This window comes from Ahaetulla prasina, chromosome 8 (genome assembly GCF_028640845.1).
Source record: "Ahaetulla prasina isolate Xishuangbanna chromosome 8, ASM2864084v1, whole genome shotgun sequence".
Classification (NCBI taxonomy): domain Eukaryota; kingdom Metazoa; phylum Chordata; class Lepidosauria; order Squamata; family Colubridae; genus Ahaetulla; species Ahaetulla prasina.
Genome location: NC_080546.1, coordinates 70,516,814 through 70,544,453, shown reverse-complemented (window position 1 = coordinate 70,544,453; position 27,640 = coordinate 70,516,814). Strand labels below are relative to the sequence as shown.

Below are 27,640 nucleotides of genomic sequence, written 5' to 3'. Positions count from 1 at the left end.
CTATTAAGATTTTTTTCCCCCCGTTAGCCTGAGCTCTTTTGATCTGTGGTTTCCTGCATCAAGATCTGCTTACATCAGAGTGAGGAAATCTAGAGTTTTGGTCCTATTTTACCAAAATGGGGGTGCAGAGTCTCCTGTGAGACCATGGAGCTGCTTTATTATAAATCACATTACTGATCTGTTGCCATTATTTCTATGCAACTTGCTTCTGCATTCTTTTCCTTTGGATCTGTACTTGTAGAACTAACTAATCCCCTTATAATCCAATCAAATATTTCAGTCAAAGGGCCATGGTAAGTTCTCCACACAACTATACATGTCCTAAGATGTTATTTATTTAAGCCATATATTCTACATCTCTTATATATAAACTCCGTAATACTATAAACAAGAGTTCCCAGATGATATTGCATAGGCCTGCTTAACTTCAGGAAGCCCACTTGATTTTGGGTCTCAACGTAGCACACACAGCTAGATGTTCGTAGATCTAATGTCAGGCTGTAGGAAAACAAAACTCTCAAATAATTCAGGATCAGTCCAGTAATGAAAAATTTGGGGGTGGGGAGGGGTTTTCTCCAAATTTTTTATGTAAATCTGTGTTCTGAAAGAAACTAAGGAATGGGAAAAGAAAATGTAGGACTAATAGATGGTAAGTATATTTTATTTCTTTTCATTTTTTTAATGTTTCCTTCCCTTCCCACCACAAGATAAAAAATATTACAGCATCAAAGCTTCTGAAAAATGTTTGATATTGTTAACTGTCCCCGTTTAAACTTCTTTTTTAAAAATGGATTTATTTTAAACAATAAAGACAGACCACAATGAATAGTCTTCATTAAAAAATATTCCTAATGAAGTTTCTGTTCTTATAGTGAGAACAAAGACATAAGCGATGCCTCCAAAGATCAGAAGTGATCCTGAAAGTCTTACATGTATTAACTAGTGGTGCCATCTGCTGGATCAAAATATGTTTCTTCACACTTTAGAAAAAGCTGTAGAGAGGGATCCAGCCAAAATAATGCAGAATGCTATTAAGAGCAGCAGATAGTTTTTCAGTCCCTGCATAGGCATCATGGGAATGGAAAAGGGGGAACAAGAAGAGAAACAACATTATTTTGTAGAAATCAAAAACAGTATTAACACGTTTGACAATTAACATGTTTCTGGTACAGATGTACATACACTAGAATATATTTTATAAGATTAGTAGTAGAAAGATTATTATTGCCTACTTTTTAAAAATGGCATGCACATTTTAGGGCCACATTTAACTTTCTGAAGCTGCATTTCTAAAAGCAATGGGTGGAAATACAACATAAATTTTCATGAATTTCATTTACACTGAAATGAGATTAAATGTAAGCCTCTTAATCCAATTATTTTTCAGACAGGAACATAATTTTCCCCATTTATCATGTTCAAAGTATGTCTCACTTATCAACATAAATTTTGGGCTCAATTGTCGTTGCAAGCTGAGGTTGTGAGGTTATGGTTGCAAGTTGAGGATTACCTGTACTCACATTCTAGACAAAATGGAAGAAACAGACATGCAACCCAATTATCTAATTTGCTGTCCCCATTTATTAATCACCTTTAAAGCGTGACCACCTTTAAAGCGCTCCATGGCATTGGGCCGGGTTACTTACGGGACCGCCTACTGCGACCGAATACCTCCCACCGTCCCGTGCGCTCTCACAGAGAGGGTCTCCTCAGGGTGCCGTCAGCGAGGCAATGTCGTCTGGCGACGCCCAGGGGAAGGGCCTTCTCTGTGGGGGCTCCCACCCTCTGGAACGATCTACCCCCCGGACTTCGTCAGCTCTCGGACCTACGGACCTTCCGCCGCGGGCTTAAAACATACCTATTTAATTGTGCAGGACTGAGCTAGTTTTTAAATTTTGGGTTTTAAACTGGGTTTTACTTTTATATTTTTAATTTTTAATTTGACGGGCGTTAGAATAAGTTTTTTAAATGTTTTTATATTGTATCTATACTGTATTTATTTGTTTTTAATGCCTGTAAACCGCCCTGAGTCCCTTGGGAGATAGGGCGGTATATAAATACGATTAAATAAATAAATAAATAAATAAATAAATAAATAAAATTAAAAACACACTAAATGTCATAGGAAAAGATGAAGATACTGTGTGCAGGACAAAATTGCTTTCATTTGTTCTTCATACCTTTATTTCTTTAAATACCAGCACTCCCCACACTGCAGCTATAAAACCAGGACCCTAGAAAACAAATTTGATGAACAGTATCGATGAATATAATGTTTATTCCTGATTTTGTTATATTTTTATCTAGGAAAAAATATTTGCTTCAATCTTGCTTCCACTAAAATGCAATCATTGGGTAAATGTTTGTAGATATTTACAAAGAAAATAAGACAAAGAAAGTGGAAGAAAATACAATTTTTTGTAAAAATGATTTTGGATTATGACTATCTAAAATTTTATTATTGGCCTCCGAGTATATCTTGTATTTTAAACTAGCCGTATTATGTTAGTTAGGGCTGTGCTGACATTGTGTCTCAACTAAGAATGGGGGGAAAAACAATCACTAAACAGAATGGAGAGAAAAGAGAAATGCTCAGGGAAAAAAAGAAAATGAGGAGATGAGCAACATGAAAGGGTAGGAGAGAGAAGATGGAGCTGCAGTTTCTTTCCTTTTTGAATCCTGAATAACAGACTTCTTCGAAGTTAGCATTCTATTAACTAAATATTTAATGGTTTATAACTGTTAATGCTAAGATTAGCTGGTTCTGTTGTTTAATCTATGTATTTCAGCAGCTGCACTAAGACTACATTAGAAATTCCTGCAAAGCAAACAGTTGTACTAAAGTGATGATATAGAACAGATGAACATGTGGAAAAGCCACAAATGGCTTCCAGTCACTTATAAAGCTGTCTACTTCACTGTCTCTAATCAAAGCAGTTAATTTCGCCATCTCTGCTTTAGTCAATATTAAAATCCATTCTTCAACAGTAGGCATCTCTTTTCCTGTCACTGTTATTTTATGTATTGGTAGAACGGGTACTACCACCAAGTTTTAAAATTACTTGCATATATATGGGGAGCGATGGACGTTCTTATTACTTCCTTCCACAGTTTCATATTCTTGGAGAAGAGGTGGAAGAAAAAAATAAAAAGTCCTGATCATAATTGTTACACAGAGTTTGTCAAGTGCATGAGTTGTGAATGTTGATCTTTGTGGGGTCATGGGAGGGCTGGGAATGTTCGACTTTCCATCCAGTGGTGCATTAACCATTAAGCAGACTAAGCACGTGCTTAGGGCACCAGGCCTAAGATAGAAATTTTTATGTAGCCTAAGCTTGGCTTTGTTTGTACAGTATGAACAAAGGAGGGGGGCACCAAGATTTGTCAGTGCTTAAGGCACCAGTGAGCCTTAATCCACCACTGTTTCTATAATGGGTTTGAAAACAAATAGAATTATCTGGTGGGCCTCATAATTGAAGGATCACTACAACAGTACTCTACAGACATAAATGCTATAGGATGAAATCTGACACAAATCTGACACAGGAGACCGCCACCCTGTGATCCGAACGGCCACCGCTGCGATCCGAATGGCCTGACCTCAAGAAGGCAGCCGCAAATTGCCAGATTCAAGAAGATTCAAGCCACTCTACACCACCACCGATTTTACGCCGCAGCAACGATCCACACCGCTCTCCACCACCACCGGGAATAAACTCCCACGTTGCCACGATTTAAAGCCATGTAGCAACCAGGAATTAAAGCCACCAACTGACTGCTGGTGAGTTCCGAGGAGACTCCAGTCTCCCAGCTTCTATTAACTTTTTGAAACTCCCGCCATTGTGGCCACCCTTAAAGAGGCTTCTTCAATCACCCAATCTCATTATTTCAAATTTCCCGCCGCATTTCACCATTACCATAGTGATTCCCCATTACCATAGCAACTGCCAAAGTGATTGCCATAGAAAGTAAAAGAGAGAGAGATAAAATTAAGAAAATTTGACTAAGTAAGAGATACTTCTTCATTACTAAAATTGGAAAGAGTTTGAAATAAAACAAAGAAATAAGAAAAATACTACTTCAATACCAATTACATAAAAACTCAAAATATCACTATGCCAGCCAGAAAATCCAATGCTGATAAAATCTTAGAAACAAGATTAATAACTATTGAACAAAACTTAGATAAAAGATTACTAGCTATTGAACAAAACCTAGAAAAAAGAATACAAAATATTGAACAAAACTTAGAGAAATTTTTTTTAACAGTTATTGAACAAAGTTTCACAAACTTGATAAAACAAATTTCAACACTAAAAAATGAAAACCCAAATGATCTAAATCTCTTCCCAACTCATCTATCATCACATAATACACAACCTAATACACAACCTACAACCCAACCTCTCAGCCTGCGCCACGGCTACCATCAGCGGCGGTATGAGTTCGGTCTTCTCAATCGGCCTTGGACATCGGCCGACCCCCCAGCCTGCGCCGCGGCTACCATCAGCGGCGGTATGAGTTCGGACTTTTAATCCACCTGGACATCGGCCGACCCCCCAACCTGTTCCCAGCCTGTTCCTGGCCGCGGCCTGCGAACTTTAATTGCAGTGGAGGTATGTTAGTGGCCCCGTTATCGGCCACGATTTCCATCGACGACATCGACGATATGTGGCGGCCTTGGTTTTGGCCGCGCTTACCCTCTTCTGCTGCGTCATCTTCGGCCGCGTTAGGCACGCTGGTGGCTTTTTTGGCCGCATTTTTTTTATCACCATTAACAGCTTGGCGAGAGTGAACTTTCTAAATTTTTAACATCTTACAGCGTGTCTTGACCGGGTCATTTGAAGGATTGTGATGCCTATACCGGTTAGGGATGGACCCCTTTTTTGCCTTTTATTATTTCTTCTCCATGAGATACTCGCCTATTGACCTCCTTCGACTGCGAGGTTCCCCCGCCTCGCAGGAATGGCCCTCCAAGTTATCGAGGGCCTACCTCAACGAAGGGTTTTGGGACCCAGAGAGGTGGCATGCTGCTAAGAAGAATCGCGGCACTATTACATCTGGTCTGAAGGCAGGGGGGGAGGGGTTTGTTCCAGGACTAGAGGGTGGTTCAATCTGTACGGTAAGTGGGAGAGGCAGATATGGCGAAGGGGGGGGGCATATCGAGTGTGGGGAGCACGTGCTCGATGTCTGACAGCGATCACGTGCTCCGGCCCCTTAGTCCCTACCCGTTCCTCAGGCGGCCATGATCCTCAGAGCCTGGATCTTCGGTTGATGTTATGTAATGCCCGGTCCGTGGCAAATAAAGCCCCCTTGATTTGTGATCTTATTCAGGGGGGGTCCGCGGGCCTTATGGGCAATACGGAGACCTGGGTGGGGCCAGAGGGGGTTCCCTCGTTGAACTGTGCCCCCAGGTTTCGAGCATTCCATTAGCCGAGGGTCCAGGGTAGGGGTGGAGGGGTGGCGGTTGTCATTAGGGAAGATCTAGAGCCGAGGGAGGCCACTGTTCCTCAGATTGCCGGCTGTGAATCCCTCTATGTGCGGTGGGGCCATAGGAATCAGTTGGGCTTGTTGATCACGTACCTGGCTCCTTGCTACGTGACCACAGCCCTGCCCGAGCTGCTGGAGTTATTTGCCACTGTGGCAGTTGAGACCCCCAGACTGATAGTTATGAGGGATTTCAACTTGCCATCAGCTGGCTTATCATCGACTGCAGCTCGGGAGTTCCAGGCTTCCATGACGGCCTTGGACCTGATTCGAGTAAATGATGGCCCTACGCACATGGGGGGAGGCACGCTGGATCTGATTTATATCTCTGGTCAGTGGTTAAATGATCTGATACTAGACGATTTAGTAACAGAACCAATGTCATGGTCAGATCATTTCTCCTTCGCCTGGACTTCGAACCGCCACCCACCATCGCAGGGAGACGGAACCTACACGTTGGTTCCGTCCCAGGCGCCTGATGGACCCTGAGAGGTTCCTGACGGAGCTTGGGCCATTCCTGAGGATCTGGCCCACGCACGACTGAGGAACTAGTTGCGGCCTGGGAACAGGCGCGGCTGGGGCCTTGGACCGTGTCGTGCCTTTGCGACCTCTGACCCGGCGCAGATCTCGTCCGGCCCCTTGGTTCTCCGAGGGGCTGAGGGAGATGAACGCCGGAGAAGACGCCTAGAGAGCACTGGGAGGTCCAGTCATTCCGAAGCAGATCGGACACTAGTTAGGTCCTATTCTAGGACCTACCTAGTGGCAATGAGGGAGGCGAGGCGTTCCTACGCCTCCACCCTCATTGCTTCGGCAGATAACCGCCCGGCCGCCCTGTTTGGTGACCCGTTCCTCCTTCATCAGGAGGTGCGGGATGACCCGTTACAGGACGTGCCGAGGAGTTTAGTGGTTATCTATACGACAAAATCGCTCAGCTCCGGGATGGTCTGGACCAAATTGGGATGATCCAAGCGAGAGAGGAGGCCGCGTCTTGTTGAGTCTGTTTGGGATGAATTTGACCCTGTGGCTCCGAGGACGTGGACAGGTTGTTGGGAGGCTCCGCGCCACTACATGTTTACTGGATCCGTGTCCTTCCTGGCTGGTGCTGGCCACTCAGAAGGTGACACGAGGCTGGCTCCAGAGGATTATAAATGCTTCTTTGTTGGAAGGGGTTTTCCCTGCCGCCTTGAAAGAGGCGGTGGTGAGACCCCTCCTTAAGAAGCCCTCTTTGGACCCGGCTATTTTGGGAAATTATCGGCCAGTCTCCAACCTTCGCTTTGTTGCGAAGGTTGTAGAGAGTGCTGTGGCGCGTCAGCTACCCCAATACCTGGAAGAATCCGTCTATCTAGACCCGTTCCAGTCCGGCTTCCGACCCGGTTACAGCACGGAGACAGCTTTGGTCGCATTGGTGGATGATCTCTGGAGGGCCAGGGACAGGGGTTACTCCTCTGCCCTGGTCCTATTAGACCTCTCAGCGGCTTTTGATACCATCGACCATGGTATCTTGCTGCGCCGGCTGGGGGGATTGGGAGTGGGAGGCACCGTTTATCGGTGGTTCTCCTCCTATCTCTCCGACCGGTCGCAGACGGTGTTGACAGGGGGGCAGAGGTCGACCGCGAGGGCCCTCACTTGTGGGATGCCGCAGGGGTCGATTCTCTCGCCCCTTCTGTTCAACATCTACATGAAGCCGTTGGGTGAGATCATCAGTGGCTTTGGGGTGAAGTACCATCAGTACGCTGATGATACTCAGCTGTACTTCTCCACCCCAGGTCACCCCAATGAAGTTGTTGAAGTGCTGTCCCGGTGTTTGGAAGCCGTACGGGTCTGGATGGGGAGAAACAGGCTCAAGCTCAATCCCTCCAAGACGGAGTGGCTGTGGATGCCGGCATCTCGATTCAGTCAGCTGCAGCTGACTGTTGGAGGCGAGTTATTGGCCCCAAAGGATAGGGTGCGCAACTTAGGTGTCCTCCTGGATGAGCGGCTGTCGTTTGAAGATCATTTGACGGCCGTCTCCAGGGGGGCCTTCCACCAGGTCCGCCTGGTTCGGCAGTTGCGCCCCTTCCTTGATCGGGATGCCTTGTGCACAGTCACTCACGCACTCGTTACCTCTCGCTTGGATTATTGTAATGCTCTCTACATGGGGCTCCCCTTGAGGTGCGCTCGAAGGCTTCAGCTAGTCCAGAATGCAGCTGCGCGGGTGATAGAGGGAGTGTCGCGTACCTCCCATGTAACACCTCTCCTGCGCAGACTGCACTGGCTCCCTGTGGCTTTTCGGGTGCACTTTAAGGTTTTGGTTATGACCTTTAAAGCGCTCCATGGCTTAGGGCCTGGGTACTTACGGGACCGCCTACTGTTACCATATGCCTCCCACCGACCCGTACGCTCTCACAGAGAGGGACTTCTCAGGGTGCCGTCCGCCAAGCAATGTCGGCTGGCGGCCCCCAGGGGAAGGTCCTTCTCTGTGGGGGCTCCCACACTCTGGAACGAGCTTCCCCCGGGTTTACGCCAAATACCTGACCTTCGGACCTTTCGCCGCGAACTGAAGACACATCTTTTTATTCGCGCAGGGCTGGGTTAACTTTTATGGATTTTATAGTTATTATTAATTTTAAACGGGGTTTTAGTTTTTATATATTTTTAAATTTTTAGGCAAATTATAATAAATTTTTTAATTTACATTTTATATATAGTGTCTTGTTTGTTTTTATTTGCCTGTACACCGCCCTGAGTCCTTCGGGAGAAGGGCGGTATAAAAATCAAATAAATGAATGAAAATGAAATGAAACCTAGACAACTAACTAATACAACACAACCTAAACAACAAATAACTACCAACCAACCAAGCGCTCCATGGCATAGGGCCGGGTTACTTACGGGACCGCCTACTGCTACCAAATACCTCTCACCGACCCGTGCGCTCTCACAGAGAGGGACTCCTCAGGGTGCCGTCAGCTAGGCAGTGTCGTCTGGCGACACCCAGGGGAAGGGCCTTCTCTGTGGGGGCTCCCACCCTCTGGAACGAACTCCCCCCAGGACTCCGTCAACTTCCGGACCTCCAAACCTTCCGTCGCGAGCTTAAAACACATTTATTCATCCGCACAGGACTGGATTAGATTTTAAATTTATATTGGGTTTTTAATGGGTTTTATTATTTATACTGCTTTTTAATAATTCGGCCTTTTAGAATAAGTTTTTTAATTGTTATTTTAATTTGTATTTATATGTTTTTACTTGCCTGTGAACCGCCCTGAGTCCTTCGGAAGATAGGGCGGTATATAAATGTGATTAATAAATAAATAAATAAAATAAATAAACTAATCAGAGATGCAATGGAGACAGGACAAAAAATAAATAATGCAATATTATTTGGACTAGAAAACACTAACGAACCAGATATCAATAAGATTCACAACATAATTGGAAATTATAACTCATCAACCATCTTCCCAAATGAAATAATTGCTGTCTCCAGAGATGGACCAGAATATAAAAACAGTGATGGGTCAACAGCACCAAGATTTTGTAGAGTCACATGTATAAATGAGGACAGCAAACGTAAATTCATTTATACCATAAACTCATTTGCTAAAACCAACCCTGCCTACAGTAAACTTAGATCACATCCTGATCTATCTTTTCTACAACGGATACGTTCACGTGAACTTCGCACAGAACTTAAAAGAAGACAAGATAATGGTGAATCCAACCTATACATCGACTACCGTGCTGATCGCATAAAAAATAAAGCGTACAACCAAAAAATCACCTCCAAACCCCCCATTATCCATAACTATCAACCAGCCATCCCAACATTCAATCAAGTACCCATCACCCTACCACCCATTCAACCAACCATTTTACCATCCAAACAGCCATTCAACCAACCATCCAACCAACCACCCAAACAGCCATCCAACCAACCATCCAAACAGCCATCCAACCAGCAATCCAAACAACCATCCATCCAACCAGCCAAATTACCATCCAACCATCTATTGAACCATCTGTTCTACACAACCCCCAACCTACTAACATCCAAAACTAGGTATGCATGCCCCTTACCTCTTCAACACCAATCACTACAGATCTCAAATGCAAATTGATAAATGCAAGAAGCATTGTTAACAAATTACCTGAACTTATCCTCTTGTTAAACAGTAGCACATTTGATATCATTTTTGTTTGTGAAACATGGCCAAACTCATCCCTTCCTGACTCCATTATCTCAAACAAAGAATATCAAGTCTATCGATCAGATCGTGAAAACCGAAGAGGTGGTGGAGTGGCTATCTTTTACAAAAAGTCACTGAACCTAAAAAATATCCAAGTAGCACATAAACTTTCTCTTCCTGAAACTATTGTATGCGACCTATCCCTTAACACTACTCTTCGATTCTTACTATGCTACAGAGCCCCTGACTATGACATTAACCATGCAAATATGCTAACCTCAATGCTAACATGGGCTACCTCTTGCCCATATCCTCTCATCTTCCTGGGTGACCTAAATCTACCTCTCATTAACTGGATAACTAATGAATGTTCAACTGACCCAATCCATACTACACTATACAACGCTGTTACAAACCTAGGTCTTGAACAACTTGTAACCAATAATACAAGACTCAACAACTGCCTTGATCTCATCTTCTGCAACAACCCAAATTCAATTTACGGACTACAAATTAAAGAACCTTTTTCCAACAGTGACCACTGCATGATTGATTTTCGTCTCAATATACGTCCATACTTAAATCGTCATAACAATAGTATTCCCAACTACAACTTCAAAAAAGCCAATTACGACCTTATAAACAACGATCTTTCATTTCTGGACTGGCAAAATCTATTTGCAACCTGCATAACCGCAGAGTTATGCAGACCATTAGAGTCTTCCTACTTGAGATCAATAGAGTCATTAAACTATATGTACCACAAATGACTACCATGATCAGGAAAAGCAAACTACCCATATCAATAAAAAAGCTTCAATCAAAAAAAAAAATCCCTCTGGAGAAGAAACAAAAAAGGCTATGTTGCAAATTTCAAAATCCGCTACAGAAATATATGCAACCAAATAAAAACTGAATGCACAAATTACCACACCAAGCAAGAAGAGGACCTTCTGCACACAAATTCCAATCGTGCCTTTTATAATTTTGTTAACAATAAACTTAAAGACTCAAGATCCATCCCACCATTAAAAGATTCTAACAACAAAGAATGCAATGACAAAACAGTTAAAGCAAACCTCTTCAACATTTTCTTTGGCTCAGTTTTTGTTAACTCCGATAACACACATCCGACATTCCACAAACGTACCAGCAATGATTATGATGACTTAACTCATATAGATTTCACAGAAGATAACGTTGGAAAAGCTCTTCATAACTTAAAACCATTGCTATCTATTGGACCCGATGGACTATGTGCATACTTCTTTAAAAAACTTTCCATTAATATAGCAGAACCCCTAAGCATAATCTTTGATAAAGCCTTCACTACCAGTTCCCTTCCCAAACTTTGGTCACTAGCCACAGTCATCCCCATCTTCAAAAAAGGAGACCCCAGCTTAGTCGGAAATTACAGACCTATCTCTTCGTGCTGCGTTACCTGCAAAGTCATGGAATCAATCATCAACCAATCCATTACCTCACACTTAGAAACTAACAACCTACTCACCAATAAACAATTTGGTTTCCGGAAAAAATTATCATGTAACTTACAACTACTCCACTGTAAAAACATATGGACTACAAATCTTGATCAAGGCAAAACAATAGATGCAATCTACATAGACTTCTGCAAAGCTTTTGACTCAGTAGTACACGATAAACTTCTCCTAAAACTAAAATCCTATGGCATCTCAGGACCCCTTCACAAATGGATATCTGCTTTTCTGTCTAACAGACAACAAGTGGTCAAAATTGGCAATGCTTTATCAAATCCTGTTCCTGTCAAGAGTGGCGTCCCTCAAGGCAGCGTCCTTGGACCAACACTCTTCATACTATACATTAATGATCTTTGTGACCATATCTCAAGTAATTGTGTTCTCTTTGCTGATGATGTCAAACTATTTAACACCGCAGACAATACATCTATCATTCAAAAAGACCTTGATCATCTAACTGCTTGGTCTAAAACTTGGCAACTCCAAATCTCAACCAGCAAATGCTCAGTCTTACATATAGGAAAAAAGAACCCAAACACTAAGTACATACTAGATGGACATTACCTTACAGATGACCCCATTCCCGTTAAAGACCTCAGAGTTTTCATGTCAAATGATCTAAGTGCCAAAGCCCACTGCAGCTACATAGCAAAAAAAGCTCTAAGAGTTGTAAACCTAATCTTGTGTAGCTTCTTTTCCAAAAACACCACACTACTAACCAGAGCATATAAAACATTTGCTAGACCAATTCTAGAATACAGCTCACCTGTTTGGAACCCTCACCACATCTCTGACATCAATACAATTGAACGTGTCCAGAAATATTTTACAAGAAGAGTTCTCCATTCCTCTGAAAACAACAAAATACCTTATCCCACCAGACTTGAAATCCTAGGCTTGGAAAACTTGGAACTCCGTCGCCTACGACAATACCTAAGTTTAACTCACAGAATCATCTATTGTAATGTCCTTCCTGTTAAAGACTACTTCAGCTTCAATTGCAATAATACTAGAGCAACCAATAGATTTAAACTTAATGTCAACCGTTTTAATCTAGATTGCAGAAAATATGACTTCTGTAACAGAATCATCAGTGCTTGGAATACTTTACCTGACTCTGTGGTCTCTTCCCATAATCCTAAAATTTTCAACCAAAAACTGTCTACTATTGACCTCACCCCATTCCTAAGGGGACCATAAGGGGTGTGCATAAGCGCACAAAACGTGCCTACCGTTCCTGTCCTATTGTTTTTCTTTTCTTCTTCCTATATACATATATGCTTATACCTCCTTATATTTACCCATATATGTGTTTATATATTATATAATCTTTTTTATATGATACCTACATATATCGTTATGACAAAATAAATAAATAAAATAAATAAATAAAATAAATAAAACATTCAGCTTTGACAGACTTTGTGGATAGCACTTTCTAAGTTTTTGACATACTAAGCTTGGTAACCCTCCCTTCCAGGCTTCCTTGATCCGATCCTACAGTTTTTTAAAAAAGGTAAAGGAATCCTTGTGGATTTTACTTCGCTAGTCTTTACTTCGATAATTAGAACTGCAGAAAAAATAATTGCTACCAACTTGCCTTCCATTGAGGACCTGTATACTGCACGAATCAAGAAGAGAGCCGTGAAAATATTTGCAGATCCCTCGCATCCTGGACATAAACTGTTTCAACTCCTACCCTCAAAACGACGCTATAGAGCACTGCACACCAGAACAACTAGACACAAGAACAATTTTTTCCCGAAGGCCATCACTCTGCTAAACAAATAATTCCCTCAACACTGTCAGACTATTTACTGAATCTGCACTACTATTAATCGTTTCATAGTTCCCATCACCAATCTCTTTCCACTTATGACTGTATGACTATAACTTGTTGCTGGCAATCCTTATGATTTATATTGATATCTTGATCATCAATTGTGTTGTAAATGTTGTACCTTGATGAACGTATCTTTTCTTTTATGTACACTGAGAGCATATGCACCAAGACAAATTCCTTGTGTGTCCAATCACACTTGGCCAATAAAATTCTATTCTATTCTATTCTATTCTAGTCCTTGCCAACTATAAGGGCCGGTGATCAACTCTATTTCCATTGAGTCAGTGCTGTCCAAAAACATTTTGGTGGTCATGTGGCCTGTATGATGTCATGGAGCACTGTTACCTTCCCACTGTAGTGGTACCTAATTTTTTTTATTTCCTTATAGTATTTATCTACTTGCATTTGCATGCTTTTGGCAGGAGCTGGGGAAGGATGGTAGCATTGCATGGCACTCATCCCATCGCATGGCACTGAGATCTCGAACCTGAGTTATTGGCTTTCTAGCCAACAAGCCCAATGTCTTAAACGCTGAGGCACTGCAAAGCTCCTACTGTTGACTTAAATCACAACAGAAACAATCCAGGACGCTCCCACACTTATGTCTGCTCTAGTAATGTCAGATAGGAGAAACATGAAAAAAATAGGAATGATCTGTCCTGCTCCCCCTATTTGGAGCTTTCTTGATTAATTCATAGATTGGAGGCAACTGTTTTGCATAAGCAGAGCCAGATGTAAGTCAATTTAAATTATGAGATCCAGTAATATTTTCCCAAGGAATAACGTAGCATGCAATGCATTGCATAGGAAAAGTCCTTGAAAACAGCATGAAACTTCCATAGAAGAGATGCTTCAGCAGGTGCTCCTCTCCCATTTATTAACCAAGAATTTCTCTGGTACTTACAGCAGTGATGATTGGGAAGCTCACAACAGCGCTGAGATAGTGGTTTGCAATAAACCAGCAGCAATTGGCTATTGCCCACAATGTGCCAGAAATAAATCCTGACAAGAGGTAAGAAAAAAGATTACTATAGTATTACATCCTGGAGAGCTCCTGAATATTTTTGCCAGCATGCCATGCTCCTTCAAGGACACACGGTGTCATGGCTCTTCCAATATCTTTGGGATTTCCTTCCTTGATTTTTTTCCCATATTATTTGTAGGAGGGAAGAAGATATTTCTGCAAATCCTGAGCTTTCTCTGTGCACTCAACTATCCTGTCAGATCAATGCTATCTGGAAAAAGGATTTGTTATTTATATACACAGAATTTAAGCTAAAAAAGCTACATAAGGCTGGTGGGCAATTCCAAAGATAAAGAAGCAGTTCATGTTGAATTTTAAGACCGCATGTAAAATATAGTACAGAATTGTGGCTTTCGTGTATGCATGATTTAGTTCTGATCCTTAAAATAGACTAGTATTAGTCTTCTAATCAAGTGAAATAAAAATTTTGCTTGTTTTCTCTAATGTTTCTAATGTTTGACATTAGAATATGCAAAGAATCAATATTTCTGAAGCTCTAGCTCCAGCAGACTGAGCTAAATGGATTTATTTTTCTACTTACTTTATGTCTTTCCTGTATGACTGTAACTTTGTTGCTTGTATCCTTACGATTTATATTGCTATTGTTTCCCGATTGCTTATTTGTACCCTATGACTATCATTAAGTGTTGTACCTTATGATTCTTGATGAACATATCTTTTATATGTGCTAAGAGCATATGCACCAAGACAAATTCCTTGTGTGTCCAATCACACTTGGCCAATAAAAAAAATCTGTTCTGTTCTGTTCTGTTCTATTCTATTCTAAACGCTGAATAAGCACGCTACATTAAATTAATATTCAATTAAGAATCTTGGTATTTGATCTCAAAAGGCCCAGGATAGCAGGCATCATTAAAAGGTACTTACTGACAAGATACGTATTCCAAAATAGATTATAAATCTAAATAAGGTCTTTGCTTTTGCTTGGAAATTATACCTGGTATTATGGCTGCAGGATAAACCTTAGGGTTATTTTTCATTGCTGCACAGTAGAGCAGAAAGTAGACAGTACTTGTAAGGAAGATGCCACTGAAGTGGGCAAATACATAATCTAAATCTGAAATAAATATTAAAAGATATACAATATATAAATATATATTTAAAACATATGTTCAGGAAGTTCACCGACGTTATTCATTGGTTTGATTACTTAGGCAAGATCACATGTTCCAATCATTCAGTTTATTAACTGGGAGATTTTTGTTCTAATTAATCAACATTTTCATATCTCTATCAAAAATAAGCCATGTAAATAGAAGACCCATAAAAGTTGGGAGTACCCTGGGCCACAAGACTTATAGTACCAGTGCTCTCTGAGTAAAAATAATGTCCTATTCCTATTATTATAACCTTTTCAGAAAACTGTGAAGCAAAAAAATCTCAACAGCAAATATTACGGCCTTCAGTGAATTTTACCCCCAGTAGTTATAGATGCTAGAGACCATTAAACAACAAAAAAATTATAGAAAAATATGTACCCCCCAACCGTCCCCCCTTTTAACTTTTTCTTTTAACTTTTAAAAAGTTTTTTAAAATATTGAATAATATTTTAAGACAATGCATTCGTACACTGAAGCTATTTTATTCTTAAAATTATATCTTAATATTGCTGCACAAGAGCGTTCATTTCTTTTGCTGAGGATGAGTAGTACTTGCAAACACTACTGTTTCAGAGAACATGTGATATTCACTATAGAAAAAAAAAGTCTACTATCTATTTTGCATAGGATGGTGGATCTTTCTCTCCTCCTGCTAGACTGACAAGGTTTTAGAGGACGGAAAATACAGTGGAATGGGCAGCAATCCATTGAAATCTGAAATAAAGATTGCCCAGAGTGCTAAGGAGAGGGTAAGTCTCAAGATTTTGGAGCCCCTCTTCCTGACCATGTTAGTCTGCCCCTTAAATCCACAAAACAAGCAACACAAACACACATAAAGAGAGTAAAGAGAACACTATACATGTGGCCTTCGGTATCCTTACTTTCACTAGCCATACTTTCTTGTATCCAGGGTTATAAAATATATACTTAATGCAGAATCTACAATAAACAGTTTCATTTGCCCACAATTTGGGATGTTTTTTGATGTAATGTGTACAATTTGTAGATGGCTTTTTACTTATAAAGTACATTTTTTCATGGTCTCAGTTTTCACAGTCTATTGGAGTTGCTTGGCTTGAAGAGAACTCAGTAAATAGCAAAGGCAATCTCTCGCTCTGTTTTAATGTAATCAGAATTATTATAATAACATAATATATATTTTATTTAAATCAATATATTTTCTTAACCTGCATTTATTAATAAATTCTTACTAATGTGATATTTTGGGGGCAAATCCTCCAAATGGCCATATTTTTAAATCTATTAATAAAAAGAGTTTTAAATGTAACACAATAAATTTAGGATCAAGTCAAATGATATATATTTATTTTTCTAAAGCAAGCAATTAATTTTAGGACAAAAAAACTCTGCTAAAAGATATCTGAAATCTACCTCTGAGGCAAGCAGCATGAGAAATGTAAAAGGAAACATGTAAACAATCTCCCTCCCTTTCATATACCATAAATGGCCACAGTTCTCTTCTAGGATACATGACTTTCAGAAGAAATCATCTGCTTTTACCAAACTGACTGGCTCCTGTATACACAGTCCCATTTCTTCTGCCGTGGTCCTTGATGTAAAACACAGGTACAAAACTAGAGCCGTAGAATATCCCAGCTATCATAGCCAGAGAGCAGCCTCTGGCAGGAAAAGAAACACAGAACACAGAAATATTTTACGTTGACTTAGTCACATTAACTCAGTGCTTCTCAATTATTTTCTGTCATGCCCCCCTAGGAAGAAGAAAACATTTTTCGCGCCCCCCGCGCGACTGTAAATACTATTTACATTACATAACATTAGCTTGTTATGACAGTGTTTGCCGAGGCCAAGCGCACCCCCCTTTACGGAGCCTCGCGCCCCCCCGGGAGGCGCGCCCCACTATTTGAGAAGCACTGCATTAACTGAACATGAAAACGACACTGCTAGAGAACAGCTACTGATTTTCAGAAATTATTATTTATGAGGAAACAGCAAAAGTTCTTGACTGCAACCAAATGTTTAGCTTACTAACTCTTTTGTCTAACAGCTACCATAGAATGCAAGAGAGGCAATAAGATGGGAGAGGAAGATGCCCTGAACTTACATCATTCTTTTTCCTAATGGAGACAGATTGTCCACCCAAGATACGTCACTCCTGTTTTCAACTCTGTATTCAGAAGTGTTGATAGGCTGTTGATGAAAATCAAAACGTTTAATTTTTTTAAGATTTCCAAAAGCATTTGAATGCATTTAAACTTGGACTTAATCTACATTTGATAGACAGAACTCTGTTAAGTGAATTGTGGTACAATGAAAACTTATTTTTTTTGTTGAAAATCCAGATCAGCACATTTTCCTGCTTCTTGAATTTATATCACCATTTATAATAATTAGGCAAATTATACATTATTTTGTAATTTTTCATTTCAAGTTGCAAATCAATGCACATCTTTCTAAATGAAATATGAGGAGACATGAATTGAATTAAACTGTTAATATGCTTTTTGTAAAAAAAAGTTTTTCTTCCATTAATGGAAAAAAGAACTTCTCCGCTTGTTCCCAAAATAGTTGGAGGTAAAATCTATTAACACATATTCTCTGACATTATACAAATGTAAGGTAAGAGCTGTGGTGGCACAGTGGTTAGAATGCAGTATTGCAGGCTAATTCTGCTCACTGCCAGGAGTTCAGTTCTGACCAGGTCAAGGTTTACTCAGCCTTCCAATATTTCAAGGTTGGTAAAATGAGGATCCAGATTATTGGGGGAAATATTCTGACTCTGTAAACTGCTCAGAGAGTCTGTAAATCACTATGAAATGGTATATAAGTGCTATTGCTATTGCTACTGTGTATCCCGAAACACAACCATTCGGTAGCTCTTGTTCCTTTTCTGATGCTATTCACGGATATCCACAGCCACAGTTGTTCAGCCCAGCTATATGATATAAATACAATTAATATGCACTATCAATCCTTTCCATTCCTGGGACTGTAGTACTGACTGCCAGACCTCTTGTACAATTGGTGTTATGAGTTTCCATAATAGGAATTCTTATTATGCCTGGGAATCAAATGAAAACCAGGTACCAGATTGCTATCCTTGCAGCAAAAAGATGTTGAAAACACAGAACTGGCTATTCCAATCCCTGGTTGATATTGGGCCACTTACTATTTTTCAGCATTGATTATTTCATATAATTGTTGTAAGTATAAAACAAGAAACAGGAAAAGAATATAAATTTTGGATAAAAAAGTTGTGATACTAATGCTAATATTTATTTTAATATAATTAATATAATAATTCATGAAACTTCAATGCTGTCTGCTTTCCGCTTTTTTTTTTTTAGTTATGGAAAGAAACACTATATTCTTGAAGCTTATTTAACAGAATTTAGAGGAAAAGGTAGTCATTTATCAAGTATCCAACAGAACAAACAGATACTTTCAGAGATTATGCCGTTAGGCATATTTCCACTTCATGCACATGGTAGTTATTCAGTCTTTGATAAACATGTAATCTAACTTTTAAAAAGTCCTGTTTGAGTAGATCTATAATAGTGAAAACCAGCAGCCTGAAACAGATTCCTACAAAGGAAAAGCAGCTTTGCATCTTACAGGGTTTATCACAAAGTTTTGGACAGCAAGTGGTTGGAATAAACCCCTTATTGATGTTTGTTGCACAACAAAGGCATACATTTACTGAGGTAACACCCAGTGTCATGTGATGGTACTTTTACATCATTTTAAATCTTTGCTGACTGAGAAATCCTGGGAGTTGAAGTCTAGTTATCTTTATCACTAATCCTGCTGCTGAAACAAACTTTTTTGGGAAAAAAATAGTCTAAGGTTTTTAGCCACCACCTTGAAAGCTATAACAGCAAAAATAAACATACCTGTTCTCTTAATAATGGAGTGCTTTCTGAAGATGGCGAAGAGTTCTGAACTTCACTTTTTATGAAAAGAAATATGATGCAGCTGCAAAAAAAGAAAATAGTCATCCATATAGTTAGGCAATACAATAGATATTTGAGCTAACTGGTGTTTTTCTCTTTACTTGTTGTGATATATTATTCTTTACTATCTAAACAAAAGCATATTTACACATTTTCTGAACATTAGTAATTTTAAAATGATCCAATATTTATTTTCTTGGAACATATACAGGAATCCAGTGGAATATCCTTTCTAGTAAAACATGCTTAGATTGTAGCTTGGGTCACAAGAATAAAATAGAAACACTTTGATTCATCTGATTTTGAATACATATAGATATTTTAAAATCAAAGTATATAACCATTAAGAGAATTATAATGTTTTCAAAAACCTAAGTACTGAAAGTGCTGCTCCGATGTAATTCAGAACCGGTTTTCTGACTTCTTCTGGGTCAATTCCAAACCAACCAAATCTATGAAACATAGATTAAAAACATGTATTATTTTCTCCAAGTTTTGCAATGACTTTTCAGATGTAGAAATGAAATTAGCACAGGGAAAGAATAAGAAAAAAAGGATACAGTTACAGATAATCAGTAATAACAATTCTTACATGAATATATACATATATTTTTATCAATACATAATTTTTATATGAATACAGTAGTGGTCACAATCGTGGAAACCTTTTGGGAAAAGTGTATTTTTGAGGTTTGATGGCTAATAACACCACTTGTGGGGAGTGGTTTTCAAGATAATCCTATTCCACTGCTGGAATGGCCTGGGAATAGCCCAGACCTTCACCCAATTGAAAATCTATGGAGCTGCCTAAGAAACTTGTTAGTCAGAAGCGACCCAGCAATAAAACCCAGTTAATAGAAGCAATCATTCAATCTTAGTTTCACATTATAACAGCTGCAGAACTAAAAGATTTGGTTCACTCCATGGGAAGACGTTGTAAGGTCGTAATTCATGCTAAAGGTTACCCAACAATTAACTGACGTGATAATCTTTATGTATCTTGTTTTTTCTATGTGTTTCACTTTGCTTCTTTATATTGTAACTGCTATTCTAATAGCAAATCTTTCATAAAAGTTATTGCATTACATTTTTATTAATTATCTTTTCATTGATATGGTACTACTCCAAAAAAACGGTGATGTTTTAGAAAATACACTTTTCCCAAAAGGTTTCCACAATTTTGGCCACTATTGTACATAGTCCTCTGCTTGTAATGAATTGTGCAAGAGGATTTATATTCTCTTGCTCAGATCTAATTTTAAAATATTAGCATACTGGTTATATTTGAATATAATTATTCCATATTTATTTGCTCCTATGATGGTTTGAAGATGTTTTAGATCTCTTTTGGCAGATTATGTCTTCTCCTCCCAATCACCCCACCATTGAATTGTATGAGTTCACCATAAATAAGAGCATGTAGGAATGCTAACACACATTAAACACTCCTTAATAAATGCCAGTCTATTAGAGACAATTATATATTTGAATTGTAGAAGAGCTTTAAAACGTTAAAAAAATTTAAATCAGAGATTGCAACACTGACTCCTTGAATGTTGTTGAACTTAGTTCTCACTGTGTACCGTAACTGCAGCTTGATTATTCCTGCTACATGCAGATATACAAATAAATGCTTTCTGATATTGAACATATCATTCAGCAACTTCTAAAGGACCACGCATTGCTCATCCTTGATGGTTATTGGAAATATTTAGTTGTATATCTTCATGTAAACTATTATATTTTAAACACTTGAAATATCATACTATTTAGGGCTAATGCTATTTTGAAGATTTTGAAATTAAAATTAAAATTAATCTAAGATACAAACATATAATTGCCTCTAACAGACTGACACCTGTTAAATGCTTCATGCTTATTAGCATTTCTACATGCTTTATGTTATGGTGACCTTATCTAAGGGGTGGGGGAAGAGAGGAGAAAGAATCTTCCAAAAGAGGTCTGGAACTTCTTGAGGCCCTCAATGAGCAAATACATATTTCTAAGCCTAATCTTGTGAGCCAGAGAATGTAACCCTCTTGTACAATTATTACGAACAGGTATGATGTAAATCAGCATCCCCCAACCTTTTGGGTACCAGGGACCGGTTTCATGGAGAAAGGTTTTTCTACAGACCGAAGGCAGTGTGGTTTTATGTGCTGCCTGCATACCACAGATGGGGTTTTGCTTGTTTGCACAGCCCGGTTGTTGGCATGCCATGGACCGGTGCCACTACACGGACCAGGAGTTGGGGACCCCTGATGTAAAGAAGAAAATCTTTCTCCAAGAAGTTTATTTGTGATCTTTGATTAAATGGTACAAATATATGGTTTGCTCCAAAAATAAATGTTAAGTATGCAGCATGTTTACCTTGAACTTGCCCAGCCAGTTAGCAAGTTAAAAGAAGCCCAGATTAAAAGGCCAAGGCCTAACCCAATGGTTTTAACAATTGGAACAACTGTTATATTACCTGCACACAAGAATGAAACCCATTGATTAGACAGAAGTATTTGCATAATTATAATGACCTACAATAATTACCATTACCACTTTTAATGCATATTATGGTTTGATGGATAACTGTATGAATATTGGGCATGCGTAACTCATATTCAAATGCAGAAGGGATATGTGGGATATTGCCGATCACGGTAGCTTTATTTCTTACTATATCAGCTATGCACTGTACTGACTACAATGAAACCAAGCATAATTTGCAAATATTATACATTATACAATCCTACATGTAAGTGAAGATGGTGAACAATGAAGAAAATTATATAAAGCAGTTCTCCTCACATACTTCAATATATCCAGAGACCATCACCACATGATGAAAAGGTTCCTGGTGGGCAGGACACATCAGATGTATCCTCTGAGAATTTTTAGGCTGAACCCTTTATATTATCACCATATCTAAGTGTTTTGTTTGCTACAAATGCCTTTAAAATATAACCTGTTATTTTCTAATATGGAAAATTAATGAAAATCTTTTCCTAACTTACTAAATTAATTTCATTACTGGATTATTCTTTCTGAAGAAGCTCAGAATGGCATGCCAAACAATTAAGAACAATTTCTAATAGAATAGAATAGAATAGAATAGAATAGAATAGAATAGAATAGAATAGAATAGAATAGAATAGAATAGAATAGAATTTTTTATTGGCCAAGTGTGATTGGACACACAAGGAATTTGTCTTGGTGCATATGCTCTCAGTGTACATAAAAGAAAAGATACCTTCATCAAGGTACAACATTTACAACACAAATGATGGTCAATATATCAATATAAATCATAAGGATTACCAGCAACAAGGTTACAATCATACAATCATAAGTGGAAAGAGATTGGTGATGGGAATGATGAGAAGATTAATAGTAGTGCAGATTTACTAAATAGTTTGACAGTGTTGAGGGAATTATTTGTTTAGCAGAATGATGGTGTTCGGGAAAAAATGGTTCTTTTGTCTTGTTCTGGTTTGCAGTGCTCTATAGTGTCATTTTGAGGGTTGGAGTTGAAATAGTTTATGTCCAGGATGTGAGGGATAAAAATGGTTTTTAACACCATTAAAAACAAAATAAATCCCCATAAAACAAGACTATAAAATATTAACATCATTTAGATTTCAGAAGACTTGTTACCCTGGAAATGCCCAGATGAAACAGCAAATCTTTACTTGTACTTTAAAACAAGTACCTTAGGAGTCTAACTGTAGTGCTGCTATTGTAATCACAAATTTTCAGTGAGGAAAAATATGGCTGTCATGAATGACACAACAGTTGATTCATTGTCTCACAGATAATCACAAAGCTTGTCATAACTCAGATTACAACTCAATATGTTGTCAAGCTTATACGTTTTTTGTATTTTACTGCACTCCTATAAATCGTGCAAATTGTGATAGATCTTTCTCAAATAAATTTGATGGAGAAGGATAATTTCAATATTACCTGTAGCCCATAAAAAGCCCCCAACCATAGCAAGAGGCCAAAACCTAGGACTGTTCTGAATCAGGTTAACAATTAAAGAAACAATCCAAATAGCAACACAAAGAATCCACTGGAAGAACATTCCTAGAATAAAAGAAGAGAACAAAAATTATAAACTACCAATATAGTTAATACTGATTAAAACGTCTGCAACGTCATGAAATCTTTACAAATGAAACTACAGCAACGAGTAATATAGAAAAAGTAATGTAAGGTGAAGAAGTAAAATCACTGAAGCAAGAGGTCATCTGATCAAGCTATATATTAAATATTCAATATTTGTTAAGTTGGCTTCTTGTATTCTGAAGATCCAAAATATGCTCCCCTCCTAGATACTGCTGAACATCATTGCCATATCCTTTATCTCCAAAAGTCTATAATAAGCAACATACCCTTAAGGATAAATAGCAGGTGCTGAGGTAAGAGAAAACTGAGTCTAGGGGGTCAAACTAGCAGCACATTTCTAGGTGAAGAACCCATAAACATTTTTCATTCAAAATAAAAGTGGCTGATCTAAGCATGTGTTTAAAAATAATTTGATTAATATAACATACAACTTAGTTTTGTATTATGGAAAAACCAATATTCAACAAATACCCTTTTCAGAAAAGCTTGAAATAGAACTGAATTGAAATAGGAGGTATTTTGTTCCTTTACCCAGGGGATCATGGTGGATCATGGGCCGGATATGTCATGCACAGGCCATCCCCACCCAGACTCTACAAAGGCAAAAAAGGTCACGATACGTCACAATCGGTCCCGTGATACAATCGAGCTTGACATCTAGACCATTTATCTAGTTCCTGTGCACTAGGCAACAATATGCAAGAAATATCAACTACTTATTTGGTTGAAATGGCAATTATCGTTGTTTCAATTTCTTCCCTAAAAAAGTTATTAGATTAGGGCAAATTAGTGGATGAGGTCATAACAAAACCAGAGTTGATTTAACTTTATTTAAATTAAACATAAACAATAAGAGCTGTATACTTACAAAGATACATTTCATAAACTTTCCTTTATGTTATGTTAAATACAATTTTTATAGTATTTTATAGTAACTTTGGAACTCTGTTAGTGAAATGCTTCAGCCCACCTAGAAGTATCTTTTATCTGTCCCACCTAGTGGAAGCTAGATATCAGTTATAATTGCTTAAAGGGACTCTTTAAGTGAAATGCCAACTACTTGCACACATCATGATAACAGCAATTTTGTTTTAAGATGAACATTTTACCATCCCCAGTGTCAAACTTCTTCACCGGTACAAAGTTTGATCCAAATAAGACAACAGCAACTGCTGAAGAAATAAAGCCAATAGTCAGGTCTGTTGTATTACTGCTGACAGAGTAGGGGATCCCTTGCCAGGTCTCCATTCTACTTTTAGTGCCTGACTTGACTTCTCTGGATTCCCTTTCTTCAGGCAGCACTAGAAGGAGAAAACCATGGAATAAATGACACATCACAATATTTACAAAGCCCTCATGCTAGTATTACAATAGGATAGTCCCCTTTATTCTGATTTGTTACAATTAGCTTTTAGGTAAAATTAAAGCAGTAATTCAAAACAAAGATTTTATTTATTTATTAAATTTATATGGCATCCATCTCACCGTCAAGCAACTTTGGGTGGCTTACAGCAATATAAAAGCATAATATAAAACAATAAGAACACTAAAAATATTCAACATTAAAAAATCAAAACGTTAAAATTCACCGAGAATTAGATAAAAGGGACTAATGCATAAGTGGTGCAGAGGTGGGATCTCCTAATCTATTCACCGCTGCCAAAGTGAGAAACCCTCATTGGGAACTCAAACCAGTTGGCAGAGCCAGATATTCAGGCTCTTTTGGAAGGCCAAGAGGATGGGGGCAGCCTTCACCTTGAGGGGGCACAATGTTCTCTTCTGGACCCCACCAGCCAAAGTTCTTTGTTGAGATAGATAAAATAAAGATAATCTGTAAAAAATGGATCATCACCCGTAAAAACACTCACAAAAGCAATACAAAAGTAATCTTGAAGCCTAGGCTGTGTCACGTTAGAGAGAGGAAAATGGGACCAGGGCAGTAGGGGGTTTCAATTTCGTTCGCTACCGGTTTGCTCGTGGGCGCGCACATGTGCGCATGACGTTTCTGGGCATGCATAGAGACATCCAGGCGGGTGGGCAGATCCTCCCGCCGCTCCAGTTCGCCCAACCCAGAGGTGAATTGGTAGCAACCCACCACTGGACCAGGGCCATGATTTTGGTGCATTTAGTGGCTTTCATTGCAAAACAATGTCCATCCGTGTTCAATTGTTTATAAGTAAGTTTTGCCTGTGGCTGGAAATTTCAATAATGTGAAATATTCAGTTATGTGTTGACAATGATGGTACTGTTAAATAGGAAACCAGATTCTGGAATTGATGTTCATCTCATTCTGGGAGACAGCTGCACTTTTCTGAAACTATAGATCTACAGTATCAGACACTCTTTGACCCTCCGCTGTCTGTGCATCCCCAGGATGTGGCAACAAGGCTTATATTTAGTATTGCACCTTTGACCATTTCTACATATGCCTGACTGAAGATAACATACATCCTAATCTGACTAATATATTGAGATTTAATGTGATCACTTAAACATCATCTGGAAGCTTCAAATTGGTGCTAAATGTGGCAGACTGATTACCAATGGGCAATAAGCAGGAACACATTATATACCTACTGTTATCAGACAAGTTATTTCAGCCTTATTTAGCTGTAGCAGTAAATTGAAGTGCTTTTTTGAGATACAAGTTACAATGGCATTGAAAAAAGTGACTTATGACCGTTTTTCACTTACAACTGTTGCAGTATCACCATGGTCACATGATCAAAATTTAGACGCTTGGCAATAGACTCACGTTTGTCCCGATGTCTTATGGTCACCTTTTGCGACCTTCTGACAAGCAAAGTCAATGGGAAAGCCAGATTCACTTAACAACCACATTAGCAACTTAATAACTGTAGTGATTCACTTAATAACTATGGCAAGAAAGGTCATAAAATGGGGCAAAATTCACTTAATAAATGTTTCACTTAGCAACAGAAATTTTGGGATCAATTGAGGTCATAAGTCAAGCACTACCTGTATTATGGATTTTTATTTTGGCATTAGTGCACCAAAGATGTTACCTAGTCTGCTAATGAAACATTTACAGGAAAACAACCTCAGAAAACAACAAACTCAGAGAATATCAAGAAGCTAATTTTGCTTTATTTCTTGTAACCCAGCTTCTGTGCCCTTGAGCAAAACAGCAAGAATAAACTGCAAAAATAAACACACAATTGCCCTTTCAAATGCTGTAGCAAATACATATGCCATTGCAGGGAACATGCAGATACAAGGCTTATGGGTGAATGGTATTTCTGCACTGTGATTTTTACACAATAGTAGTCTTGTAAGTCTTATTCTGAGTTTTCATAACTACTTTCAACATGGCTCTGTAAATACATTACAGAGGGTTGGGTTTTCTAACGACTCAAACACACACTATGTTATGATATCTGAAAACAGCTATGGTGTCTTCAGTTTACACTACCATGCAATGATATAATCAGTAGAAGCATTCCTAGCAGATGGTTTATAGTTCTGAAATCAAGCAATTCAAAACCTTTTTTTAAATGGGATGATCTAATGTGAATTTGATAGTAATTGTATGTGGGCTTCTTTTTCCTGCCATCTAATCAGCTCACTACTGAATCATGTCAGATGATGAACTATAAATTCAGGGTCTAGACACCTAATCTGGAAAGAAGCAGATAGCTGAAAACTACTTTAGTGTCTGAATGAAGGATGAACTTATTCCACCTTTCCTCAACCTTATAACTCACTAGAGTGCAGCGTGCAAAATACCTAGCCAGCTTACTCTGTGGACAGTGCTGGTATATTTCATTCCAGAACATTTGGAAAGCACAAGGTCGGGACCAACTACCAGTTAACAGTAACAGGGTTGGAAGGGACCTTGGAGGTCATCTAGTCCAACCCCCTACTCATGCAGGAGACCTGTAGTAGGGATTGGAACCGCCGACCTTTCTGAACTAGTTACTAGCCTATCCAAAAGCTTTGGTATTTGGATAATATCACAATCGACTTTGCACAGCCTCTACTTGTTTAATCTTCTCTTCCCTTCTGTTTGCTGCCAATTTACAAAACTTAAGCCACAGAGACCACCACCCGACAATGCAATTCTTTTGTTTGCACTTAGTAGAAAGGCAAATGTTACCTTTCGTACACTGATGTTACTTTCAAGAAAAGCCTCCCGGCTCTTGCTTCCTGCTTCAATTATTTCAAGGGCCAACAGCTGTAAGAAACAAGGAGCTCCGCCCAGTTCTCACACGATGCCTCAGAGCAGAGCCCAGCTGCCATCGTCCAGACGAACCCGGCTTTGCAGCCCAGTTCTAGTAGACAGGCGGCAAAACTCTCCGCATTTTTTCAAAAGCGCGTTCTTGTTTGGGTCTCGTTGCCTGCAAATGATTTTGTTCAAAGCGTAAATATGCGGGAAGGAGATCCGGCGCACCCAAAGTCAGTTAAACTCTCGCGTCAATTCTT

General features: G+C 39.0%; 1 protein-coding gene across 3 annotated transcripts; it reads right to left on the bottom strand.

The window, feature by feature from the left end:
• Window positions 1-319: 319 nt before the first annotated feature.
• On the bottom strand, window positions 320-27,640 carry TMEM144 (transmembrane protein 144). Of its 3 annotated transcripts, XM_058193669.1 has the most exons (12): window positions 27,315-27,638; window positions 24,307-24,498; window positions 23,033-23,155; window positions 21,449-21,548; window positions 19,450-19,530; window positions 19,019-19,100; window positions 17,230-17,315; window positions 16,665-16,783; window positions 14,981-15,100; window positions 13,903-14,000; window positions 2,181-2,234; window positions 320-1,059 (listed from the first exon to the last, which is right to left on the bottom strand). In XM_058193669.1, the coding sequence occupies exons 2-12, from the start codon at window positions 24,443-24,445 to the stop codon at window positions 976-978; spliced, it is 1,086 nt and encodes a 361-aa protein (XP_058049652.1). In that variant the 5' UTR covers window positions 24,446-24,498; window positions 27,315-27,638; the 3' UTR covers window positions 320-975. The 3 variants fall into 3 exon arrangements, with proteins under 3 accessions (XP_058049652.1, XP_058049654.1, XP_058049653.1); XM_058193671.1 differs by lacking the exon at window positions 24,307-24,498 and having other exon boundaries at window positions 27,315-27,640; XM_058193670.1 differs by lacking the exon at window positions 2,181-2,234 and having other exon boundaries at window positions 27,315-27,639.